This window comes from Aquarana catesbeiana, linkage group LG04 (genome assembly GCF_042186555.1).
Source record: "Aquarana catesbeiana isolate 2022-GZ linkage group LG04, ASM4218655v1, whole genome shotgun sequence".
Taxonomy (NCBI): Eukaryota; Metazoa; Chordata; class Amphibia; order Anura; family Ranidae; genus Aquarana; species Aquarana catesbeiana.
Genome location: NC_133327.1, coordinates 325067018 through 325079778, shown reverse-complemented (window position 1 = coordinate 325079778; position 12761 = coordinate 325067018). Strand labels below are relative to the sequence as shown.

At 41.3% G+C, this 12761-nt stretch overlaps 1 protein-coding gene across 1 annotated transcript in view; it reads left to right on the top strand.

The window, feature by feature from the left end:
- The window catches only part of ME1 (malic enzyme 1), a 388415-nt gene that overhangs the window by 155751 nt on the left and 219903 nt on the right, over positions 1–12761 (top strand). Inside the window, exon 5 of the mRNA XM_073626879.1 lies at positions 7422–7583. Coding sequence (XP_073482980.1) covers positions 7422–7583 — 162 coding nt within the window. The remainder of the gene's footprint in view (positions 1–7421; positions 7584–12761) is intronic.

Sequence of the window (12761 nt, the reverse complement as noted above, 5' to 3'; positions counted from 1 at the left end):
CCCTCGATCACCCCCTAGTGTTAACCCCTTCGCTGCCAGTCACATTTATACAGTAATCAATGCATTTTTATAGCATGGATCGCTGTATAAATGTGAAAGGTCCCAAAAATGTGTCAAGTGTCCGATATGTCTGCCGCAATATCGCAGTCATGAAAAAAATTGCAGATCGCCGCCATTACTAGTAAAAAAAAAATAATAATAAAAATGCTATAAATCTATCCCCTATTTTGTAGACGATATAACTTTTGCGCAAACCAATCAATATACGCTTATTGCGATTTTTTTTTTTATCAAAAATATGTAGAAGAATACATATCGGCCTAAACTGAGGAAAAACTTTGTTTTAAAGAAAAAAATTGGATGTTTATTATAGCAAAAAGTAAAAAATATTGTTTTTTTTTCAAACTTGTCACTCTTCTTTTGTTTATAGCGCAAAAAATAAAAACTGCAGAGGCGATCAAATACCACCAAAAAAAATTTCTATTTGTGGGGAAAAAAATGACAACAATTTCATCTGGGTACAGTGTTACATGACTGCGCAATTGTCATTCAATGTGTGACAGCACTGAAAGCTGAAAATGGCCTGGGCAGGAAGGGGGTGAAAATGCCCTGTATTGAGGTGGTTAAAGATAAAGTTTAGTAAGAAAAAGTTTGGGAGTCTCAGGCTACAGCTTTAGTCATATAACTCATCTGTACTGAAGTGCATCCCACGTCCTGGTGTTGCTTACTGTAGAACTTTTCTCTCCAGTAAAGCCAGCTTCTTTTCACAGCACTGAATTTCCTATGCTACGCAGGTAAATTGTCTATGGAGGAGGGGGGAGAAAGGGGTGGGCGCCTGTCAGGGCTTTTTTCAATGTACTTTGAGGCCTCATGTACACTGCTGCTGCTAAACGGACGTTTAGGAGTAGTTGGGCATTTTTTTCAGCTGCTCCTGAACTCTCCTATATGTTATCTTATCAGTACATGTACAGAGGGTCGTTTGTAGTAGTTTCTAGGCAGTTGAGTTTAGAGGCCTTTTTTGGAAAGCAAAAAAATGAGTTCAGACGCTGAGTTTAGAGGTATTTCAAGCGCCAAACGCTTCTAAACGCGGTAACTCGCGTTTTGTTTACAGGCGTTTTTCATTTTTGGCTATTTTAAAAAACAAAATGTGTTTTTTATCAAATGCTTCTAAACGCAAACGCGGCAAAACGCCGCTAAACGCGACAAAACGCTGCTAAACGCGACATGCAAATGCGGCAAAGCGGACGGTTTAAACGTGGGTTAATATCTGTCAAGTTAAATCGTTCAGGAGAGGTTGTAAAAATGTCCCGTGTACCAGAGGCTTAACTAAGCGTGTCCACTCGGTTTCCCCTGCATTGCTAAGTGTCTCTCTCGGCTCCCTTCGCTCCACGCGTCTCTACATACATCTGTTAGGAGATGGGGTCTCCTCACACAGCGGCCGTTACCTCCTGCAGCTCCTCCCCCATCACTGTACTGGGTCAGCTGGCACTCTTCTAGATTCAGCTCCCCAACTGCACGCCCCATCATCAACCTGCGGCTGCAAATGGAATGGGCAGATCCGGTGGAGAAACAATGTGGGCGGTCCGCAGTGCTGTGAAGTGAGTGTGCCTGTTCCGACCCGAGCGTAACTAGAGAAGTCAGCGGGCCCCCCACAATAGCGGATCACCAGGGCCCAGTCGCAAGTGTGACTGCTGCAACTCTGGTATTTCAGCCACTTCCGTGTACATTAAGCCTAATGATAGATCCGAGGAGCCCCCTTCACTGGAGAGATTTCTACAGTTAGCAGCACTCAGAAGGGCATGAGATACCCTTCATTGCAGGTAAGTTTTGAACAAAGTGAGGCGTTCAGGGGTGCGCAGTTTACAAAGTGCAGAGTTAAGGGGTGCACAGTGTACAGAGTGCAGAGTTAAGGGGTGCGCAGTGTACAGAGTGCAGAGTTCTGGGGTATGCAGTGTACTGAGTGCGGAGTTCAGGGGTGCACTGTGTACAGAGTGCAGAGTTCAAGGGTGCACAGTAAACAGATTGCAGAGTTCGGGGGTGTGCACAGTGTACAGAGTGCAGAGTTCTGTGGATATGCAGTGTATTGAGTGCAGAGTTCGGGGGTGCACTGTGTACAGAGTGCAGAGTACAGGGGTTCACAGTAAACAGATTGCGGAGTTCAGGGGTGTGCGCAGTGTACAGAGTGAGGAGTTCAGGGTTGTACAGTGTTCAGTGGTGCCCAGTGTACAGAGTGCAGAGCTCAGAGGTTAACAGTTTACAGAGTTCAGGGGTCAGCAGTGTACCACCTCCCACCCCAACATCTTTGACTGGATTGGCAGCCCAATGCTAGCACAAGCCCCCCCATCCCTCCATCCACTGTAAATCCTCTTCTCTCCCTCCCCCCTTCCCCCTAGCTGTACAACAGCTACAAAAAAATCGACCCCCCCCACCCAACACAGACCTCAGATACAGCGGTTTGATGGGAGGCGGGAGCTCCTCCGCAGGGTCTGTGATCAGGCAGGTAAGAGCCAAGGAGGAGCTTAGTGGAAGCATCTTCTGCTTTTTTACACTAGTGTGATGGTGCTGAGGATGCCAGGAATTGCAGCAGGGCAATGTCTGGATGCACTGTACTAGCAATGCCATCAGCGCCTCCCCTCCCTCCTGTACGTGACAACACAGTGGCCAGAGATGGCAGGGAGGGTTCAGAGCAGCCGCTCAGAGGAGTGCTGTCACTTTTCAATACAGAAGCCGGACTTCTGTATTGAGAAGTGACAGCGCTCTTTTGAGTGGAAATCACAGAGCTAGCGCTAGAGCCCTGTGTGCATGGGGTGAATAGGATGTGCCCAGGCACACCCCGTGCGCATGCCTATGGTGCTACCTACAGAGTGAAGAGTTCATGAGTGCACTACATACAGAGTGCCGGCTCAAAAGTGCACTACATACAGAGTGCAGTTAAGGAGTGCACTACATACAGAGGGCAGGGTTTAATAGTGACCTACATATAAAGTGCAGATTTCAGACGTGTGCTCCATATAGAGTGCAGGGCTCAGGGGTGTACTACATACAGAGTGCAGAGTTTGAGAGCGTGCTACATAGAGTATGCAGGTTTTAGGAGTGCACTACATACAGAGTTTATGAGTGCGCTATGTACAGAGTGCAGAGTTAAGAAGTATACTATGTAAGTGCATATTTCAAGAATACGTAACTTCCTCCCAGTGCAGAGTTCTACCCCCCCCCCCCCCCTTTCCAGTACAGAGCTATCCTCCCACCCCCAAAGGCTTCTGTGTGTGCAAATGACAGTAGTGAGCAGTGCGCAAGGCGCTAGTGCATGGAACTTCTGCCACATTCTGGCTGAAAAAAAGCCCTGGGTGTAGGAGATGCACTCAAAATTCAACAAAACTCCTAGGACATACAGTAAGTCCTATATCCCACAGTATGTCCTATGCCTCTATGCCCTGCTCCTCTTCCCCAGCCACGTCATTTTAGTACCATTATGTGCATTTTTCTTCTTCTGTATTGTTAGAAATTCTGTATATAGCCCTACAGAACAGTGCATAGTCCACATGGGCTTTGCTGCTGAACACAGTGCTTAACCACTTAAGGACTGGAAGATTTTCCCCCTTAACGACCAGGCCATTTTTTGCGATATTGCACTGCATCGCTTTAACTGACAATTGCACAAGCAAACAAAATTGATGTCCTTTTTTCCCACAAATAGAGCTTTCTTTTGGTGATATTTGATCACCTCTGCAGTTTTTATTTTTTATCGCTATAAACAAAAAAAGAGCAACAATTTTGAAAAAAAACAATATTTTTAAATTTTTGCTATAATAAATATCCACAAAAAAATGTAAAAAAAATAATTTCTTCAACAGTTTAGGCCACTATGTATTCTTCTACATATTTTTGGTAAAGAAAATCGCAATAAGTATATATTGATTGATTTGCGCAAAAGCTGTAGCGTCTACAAATTATAGTAAAGGATAGATTTATGGCATTTTTATTATTTATTTATTTTTTACTAGTAATGGCGGCAAACAATGTTTTTTAGTGGGGCTGTGACATTGCGGTGGACAGAACGGACACCTAACTGACATTTTTGACACTTTTTTGGAAACCAGTGACATTATTACAGTAATCAGTGCTAAAAATATGCACTGTTATTGTACTGATGACACTGGCAGGGAAGAGGTTAACACTAGGGGCGATCAAGGGGTTAAATGTGTTCCCTCAGTGTGTTTACAAACTGTATGGGGGACTGTGTGACTGGGGAAATACACAGATCCATCTTCCTGCTCAGCAGAAAGAAACGATCTGTATGATCTCCCCGGTCAGAACAGAGATATGCCTTGTTTACACAGGCAAATGCCTATTCTGTACTGTGGGGAACGATCGCGGGTGACCGGCGGACACCGAGTCCGCCCCATCCGCTGATTGACTCCCCCACTGGCCAGTGGATGCACACACACCCACCCACAAATTGCCATGTACGAGCCGATGTACAATGACAGCGATTTGCGGGAACCAGCCACATTGTCGCAGTACAACTTTGGCAGCTGGTCCTTAAGCGGTTAAAGAGGAACTGCAGTCTGCTTGCATAATTTGTAATAAAAACATCTTTGCCATTCTGAAGGTTCCCTCCTAACACTGCCTATTATTGTATATATACTGTGATTCTGTACTTGCTATATATGCTGCAGAGATTTCCCTCCAATTAGTACGGCTTCAACCATCTTAACTGTGGGCAGCTGAAGCTGCTGTCTGTTCACTTCCTGGATTTACACAGACACACAGAGGCACACCTCCAGCTCTGCAGCCCTGCAGCTCTCATTGGCCCTCTTATGACTAGAGTACACAGTACCGTGCAGCTACAAACGTATAAACACTGCCATCTACTGGCTGATGTAGTTGTTACACAAAATAAATTAACAATATATTCCAACATGTAGCACTACTTGTTTTAAAACTAACTATGGTAAAGTGGTGTGTCTGTAGATTGCATAGAAAAATACAATAATGTATGCAAGACAATATTGCCAAATGAAAGTCTTGCACACACATGCACTTATTATTTAGTTAAAGTGTAACTAAAGGCAAAACTTTTTTTCATTTTGGATAGAATAAAGCCCCGTACACACGGGCCAAATGTTGGGAGACAACAGCCGGTTCAAAAAAAAAGTGACGACATTTGGCCCGTGTGTATGTCAGTCTGTCTGACAGAAGCCGGCCGTTCAGCCAGCTTCTTTTGGACGTTCATGATGGAAAACCAGCAGCCAACTGACTCCTGATCAGCACTCTCAGCCAATTGAAGTATTCTGGCAGGGGGGAGAGATCATGGAACCAACCTCGCTGGATTGCATGAAAAAAGATGTAGTGTGTACCCGGCTTAAGGAAAGATTAAAAGTTTTGTCTGTTTTTTTTTTGCCATCTGTGTCCCATTGGGGAGATTTCTCTTCACCTCCTGTCCCATAGCCAAAACAGGAAGAGAGAGGTAAGCCCTCCAAAGTGTGTCACCAAGGTCACCAAAACTAGTGTCCCCAGTGGAAGATTTCCCTCCTATTAGTGTTTTGATGTCAGCCCAAAATGTGGAATTTACTTTTGCTTTCACTTTCAATGATAATGAAAAAGAGGACAAATAGAGAGGGTGAATCTCCCTAACGGGGACACAGACAGCAATAAAAACTGACAGGAGTTCTAATCCCTCTCCACTCTATCCAAAATGAAGAAAAATGTTTTGCCTTCAGTTACATTTTAATCTAAGTAATGACAAAATTATCACTGAATAAATAGGTCCATAGCAGAGATGTAAGAAATTGCTGCGGTCTATAAAGGTACAAGTGTTATGCCCTGTACACACGGTCGGACTTTGTTCGGACATTCCGACAACAAAATCCTAGAATTTTTTCCGACGGATGTTGGCTCAAACTTGTCTTGCATACACACGGTCACACAAAGTTGTCGGAAAATCCGATCGTTCTAAACACGGTGACGTAAAACACGTACGTCGGGACTATAAACAGGGCAGTAGCCAATAGCTTTCATCTCTTTATTTATTCTGAGCATGCGTGGCACTTTGTCCGTTGGATTTGTGTACACACGATCGGAATTTCCAACAATGGATTTTTTTGTCGGAAAATTTTATATCCTGCTCTCAAACTTTGTGTGTCGGAAAATCCGATGGAAAATGTGTGATGGAGCCTACACACGGTCGGAATTTCCGACAACAAGGTCCTATCACACATTTTCCATCAGAAAATCCGACCGTGTGTACGGGGCATAAGAGCGACAGATTTGGATGGCAGAAAGTACAAGCAGATCTTAATTTTACCAGTAAGCAAAATACAATGAAGGGGGTGTTGGGACTTTAGATGAGGTACCCAAAGGTGCCTCCATCCCTATATTAAATGCAAGAAAAAAGGGGGTTTGGGACTTTATATGAAGCAAATGAGTAGTGGAGTAGTGAGTTTCCTCCACTACTCATTTGCTTCATATAAAGTCCCAAACCCCCTTTTTTCTTGCATTTAATTTTACCAGTAAGAGTTGCCCAAATTATTTCCAATATTAGCTTGCAATATAGTTGGCCATGTGATTGTTAATAAATATAAAATATGAATGTGTATGTGGCAAATGGATTATATTTAGAAATGCCAGTACATTGAAACCCATTAAAAAATTATACACATCTTTATAAATGTTATATGTTTCTGTGGAAAAATGTATCCTTGTTATTAGTGCTAAGTCATCTCAGTAAATGAAGGTTAGTATATACTCACATACAGAGAGCTTAAACATGGTTTCTTATGTAAAGAAAAATGTTATTGGGACAATCCTTCAGCTCTCTAAAGCCTCATGCACAATGGACACTTTGATCATCTCACCTTGAAGCCTTTCCTCCTGGTAGTGGCATTTTGTCAGAAGAAATGCTTGACACTTGTAAATGCATGTACCGCATTTAGGAGTATCAATCGATTCAACATTCATTTATTATTTGGCCAGAATATTAATTAATTCTGGCCATCGAAATTAATTAAATTAATGCTTAAGCACTAAACACACCTGGCAATAATGCACGTTTGCACGTGTTTCTGCCAAAACACCATTGCTCCTAGACTCACTGGCAGTGGGGTTTTTTCTGCCTCCAAATTCCTCTAAACATCTAAGTGTGCACGGACACATAGGTTAACATGCAGGGGCGTTTAGAGGAATAAAGAAAGCTCCAGACGCCCCTAAGAACAGTGTTCAAAATGTCCAGTGTGCATGAGGCCTAAACAGTGTAAATAAAATTGTTTGATACATAAAATAACCAAATGGTATAAGCAATTTACACACCCGATTTTAAAATGTGTTAGCACATAGTTTATGTCATTTGGCACACAGTTTATGTCATTTGGCACAGAGATTAAATACGGTCAAAATAGTATAAATCTGCTTTGTGTTTGTAGGCTATTGTAGTGACTGATGGAGAGAGGATCCTTGGTCTAGGGGATCTTGGAAGCTATGGCATGGGAATTCCTGTTGGCAAACTGGCACTTTATACAGCATGTGGAGGAGTAAAGCCCCAGGAGTGTCTGCCTGTAATGTTGGATGTAGGAACCGATAATGAAGTAGGTGTAATATCAGTAGTAACAATGTGCATTCAATCACTTAAAGGTGTTGTAAGGTTTATATATATTTTTTAATTAAAATAACAAACATGTTGTACTTACATTCTTTTTGCAATGGTATTGCACAGAGCAGCCGCAATGCTCCTCTTTGGGGGTCCCCCGCCACTGCTCTTGCTGCTCTCCTTCTTGGTGTGTTCCTCAGGAAGCCACTTCCTATGGTGGTACATCTGCGGGTTTGCTCCAGAGCTGTGGTGTGTGCATCCATAGACATAAAGAAAAAAAATATGGACAGCTAGGTCTACAAATTGACAAACTGTAAACAGGCCAATACTCTTTGCTGCCATTCAGGCCTCAAATATTCTCTGCCTATCATTCAATCAAAGAGTATGCCTTTATAGATAAAAACCTTTATTGTTCTCCCAAAGATAGCTGGTTTCCTTCCAGGTCTTAAGTTTCAAGATGACATTTTATATATGGAACCATGACTGCTCTAAATTTGCTTAGTATAAAGTATTATCAGATATGTTACTTTCAGTAATCCTTGTGATGTATCAATATTAGATAAAATCAGGACTTTTCTTCAGCGAGAACACGAGGGAACGCAGTTCTGGCACCTCCAGCATTGAATATGTAATGGCAAGGGGTGTTGAGGGAGAGGTCTATTAATGCTGGTTGATGGGAGATTTGTTGTTGCTGGGGGGAAGTCTATTGTTACTGAGGGAGTTTACTGTTTCTGGGGTGGGGTCTATTTTTGCTCACTGCGAGGGATTTATTTTACCGTCTTTCTTGTTATCATTAAAAAATGCCACACAAATGACTTAGTAGCAGAAAATGATAATTGGTTCTGTATTCCCTAAGGGCGCTACTGGGAGGTGGGTAGGGAGTGAAACCAAGATTTGGTGCTCAGAGGTGGGTAGGAGGCAGAGACAAAGGGTGACTCATAAGGGAGGCGTTCCTGCACCTATTCTCTAAAAAAATATGTAAAAAAGTGGACGGCTCTTTAGCAGAAACGCGTTGGGTGGACCCCTCACAATTACCGCTACTTGACCTTTGAAACTTTTTGATGATCTACGAAAATGTGAGTTTGTTTTCAATAATTTTAATAAACCAGTATTTATGTTATTATGCTATGTGAGTCTCTTTCATCTATTTCTCACATGGCATATGAATATTCGTTTGTGGCCTTCCACTGAGATACTATTTCCATGATTGTTGAGAATTACTGTGGACGCTAAGCAGCTGCCCTGTTTTGGATTACATTGAGGATACGCTAAGGGGGAATACCTTTCCGACCAGTTAGTCACCATGCCTGTTTGACTTGGATTACATAAGTCTCCCCAGGTCAACAACCTCTGGTAAGCCTTTAATATCTTCAGGTGACGGCTTCTTCCTACCATCATTGCCTTTCGCGGGAATTCTAGTTGCTTTTATATAGCCTCTTCATACATCTTTTATTCCAACCTTCAATCCAATATGGGCGTTTAAAATACTACACTCGTGCGACCCGTTGGTCTCATAGCCTGTTGTGACTTTGCCGGCATAAGTCTTTCCGAGTCATTTGCTTCTGGTAAGCACCCTATGACCCCGGGTGGTGGCTTCCTCACTTCTTTTACACTGTTGGTGGACTTTAATTTGTTAGCTCCTTGTGGTGCCAATCCTATTTGGAATCCTCTTGGACTTTTATAATTTATTCTGCATCACTTTTCACATGTTTTGATATATTTTTATATATTTATATATATTTTTTTTTTTGGTATATATTATAGTTTATACACAGTTTATTATTCGTAATTTACACTAATACCGTAGAAGCTCTTTACACATTGGTTCACACCTTTGTATACTATATAGATGTTATTTGGTTTTTCATATCACATGTAACCATATGGCATGTCAATATACACACCAAATGTATTTGGTTTTGATATGTCACTTATTCTATTATAATTCCTTTTGAGTCTATAGCGGCACGCTTTTTTACATATTTTTCTACTACCTGGGTCTATAGGTGTGTTGGCAGCTTTTTACTCATTTTTTTTACGCAGCGCTGTTTTATTTACATTTTTCGAAAAAAAAAAAAGCCCTGGATAAAATTATTATTTTAGTACTTCTGGATGTAGGGATTTTAGTATTGTTCCAGAAACAAACTTCTGGTCATACACTGTTTGGACGAAGCTGTGCTGGCGAATGATGAACACTGACTTTATTCTGTGATTGACACGGTCGTAAGCAATTCGAGTTGTAACTCAATTTGTGAGTGGGATTGTGTTTTATCTTTTTTTTAATCTAATTTAAATAAAGTGAAGCACTGATCTACTTTACATTTTTGAGTACCTTCTTTACTTTGGTGTGTATTGAAAAGTAATATGGGCATGTTGTTTAAAGGGGTTGTAAAGGTAAAAATTTTTTCACCTTAATGCATTCTATGCATTAAGGTGAAAAAACTGCTGACAATACCGCTGCCCCCAGCCCCCCCGTTTTACTTACCTGACGCCTCGAAAGTCAGCTTCTCGTTCCCGACATCTATTCCTCCGCTCACCCTGGCCGCTGATTGGCTACAGTGGATGGATTGGAAGCAGCGCAGCCATTGGCTCGCGCTGCTGTCAATCACATCCAATGACGCGGCGCACTGGGGGGCGGGGCCGAGTGATACAGTGAGCGGCTATAGCCGCCGGCTGTATCACGGGAGCGCGCCCGCAAGCACTAACCACCATGCGAGGGAGCTCGCATTAAGGTGGTTAATGCTTGCGGGGAGGAGCTGAAACAGCCGCCGAGGGACCCCAGAAGACCAGGTTCGGGGCCACTCTGTGCAGAACGAGCTGCACAGTGAAGGTAAGTATAACATGTTTGTTATTTAAAAAAAAAAAAAAAATTTACCTTTACAACCCCTTTAAGAATGGTCTTGGTAGTTAATATCACAAAACTACTATTTTTGTAATAGAGAAAGTTGAGTGATTTTTCAGTTTGACCACCATATGAGATTTGGATTTGGAAAGCACTCTTGTTTAATTGGATTAATTAAGCGCATGGTTGTAAGATGTTGATGCAAGAAATCTGGAACTGAATCTCGAACCGTCTATAGCCCGCTTAAGGGGCTGTTGCTTGCTGTCATCAAGAGAGCCCAACTATGCCCATCCTTTCTACCCACCTGCTCCATTCATAGAAGCAGGCACGACAGCTTCTATTATTGTAACAAAATTTATAAATGGTGGATAGGTGCATGATTGATAGGTCTTTCATGCAGATAAGCTGTAATATAGCTTCTATGAATGGAGCAGCTTGGCAGGAAAGAGTGGGAATAGTTGGGCTTCCTTGATGAGAGCCTGTGACAGCCCTTAGTAGTATTAATCCCTGCCACACTGCAAGATTTTGGCGATGAGGTTGGGTGTGTGTGTGTGTGTGTGGGGGGGGGGGTCATGGATGAAGGAGGATATCAGCTAAAAGAAGAGGCATCAATACAAGGGACACATCCTACTGACTGTAGGTTACAGTATGTCCCTTGTGCTGATTTTCTACTTTTTATTTTGGCTGCACTTAGTCTTTAAGTTGTGTGAGAATATTAAAAAGATCATTGTGATTAATAGGCAGTGTGGTTTACTTAGGGAGCTGTGCAGAATATGGCACATTATACTTTTGAAGTTAAATTGTATTGAACCCCTTGCTGTGACAGCTTAGTTAACTATCACATTTACACTTACACTGATCATTGATTTAGTAAGTGTTGAGTTGTGTGAGAACATTGTAGAATGTAATTGTTTTCAAATCCATCTGTGGGATTTCCAGAAAATTGAGGCTCTCAAATGTCACCTTCTAGTGTATACAAAAATCAGAATGTAAAAAGTGGTCTTCAATAGGCTGCATCAGTAAGTGTGTATGCTCTTTTTATGACCAGTTCTGTTGGCCTCTGTTAAATTGATGCAATCACATTAGGTCATCACAGTTGATAGCCAATTGTATTACAGTGTCCTTTGTGCCTCAATTTCTTGATATATGGACATCTTATGAGCAGGTAAGAATTACATTTCAAGGAAACCACCAACAGGATTACACAAACAAAAAAGTCAAAATGTCAGTTAAAATTAATAATATCGCGCAAACAGGCCTATCTGTAGTAAGGAGTGCTATGTCTTTACATGGTAACTCATAAAAGTAATAGAGGATGAATCGGAGTTCAGCTTTTCCCGGAAGCCAGAGAAAATGGATCCTAAATAAGCTAAATTAGCTACCACCTAGCAGGTGGATTAAGGAAAGATTGTAGTGATTGCATGCAATTTACAGTTTCAGTACTATTTAGATATACTGATGAAACAAACAAAATAAAACGGGAACATTGCAAACACCCTTAGAAAAGTTGTCTTCGTAAATAGTAGTAGATATAAAGGTGGTATTTACAAGTGTTCACTAAACACTAAGTCATATTAATTAATAGATTCTGCTTTTAGAGTAATAATCTGTGGTCCTCCCTAAGAACATATTAACTATCAAAAATAGAGACCTACAGGATTTATTATGTTTGGAGAGTGACCAATTTCTTGATCTCAGATGTTTGACTACGGTATATATTCTATAATTAGACTCCCATGTGTTGTAAAAGGAAATCAATACACCAGTTTGCTCATTTCCTAAAAGCCACAGTATGTTTTCGTACAGGTGCCAAAAGAAACAAGAACTCTTATGATTTTATTCCACTAACTCATTTAATCCAGGTGCATCTGAAGTTTGTATTGTAGGACGTAAGCAATCTAAATTAAATCGTTCGAATAGTACAATCCAAATTGATTAGTAAAAAATATAAATTTTCCTTTATTACAGAGTAAGATCTAACTTTTATGAAAAACTTGTATGTAGTAATGAGTGAATGCAATAAAATGTAATGAGTGAATACATTAATTTTTTGTACCGCATGTGAAACAGACTTTTCCATTTTGTAAACCAACAGCTAACATGACAAGCCTAGGTACTTGCCAGCATTTTTCAGTTTGCAGTTTGCAGTATGAAGTTTGTAAAAGGGCAGCAAAGACCAGGGCTTTGTGAAATATTGTAGAGGATGTGTTCAGGTAATTGAACAGTTTTAAATTATTAAATTGGTATGCATGTTTCTCCAACGAGGGACAGATGCAGGCTTACAGTGGAAATTCACTCCCCCAATCAACATGAATTACTTTGAATCCAAATGCT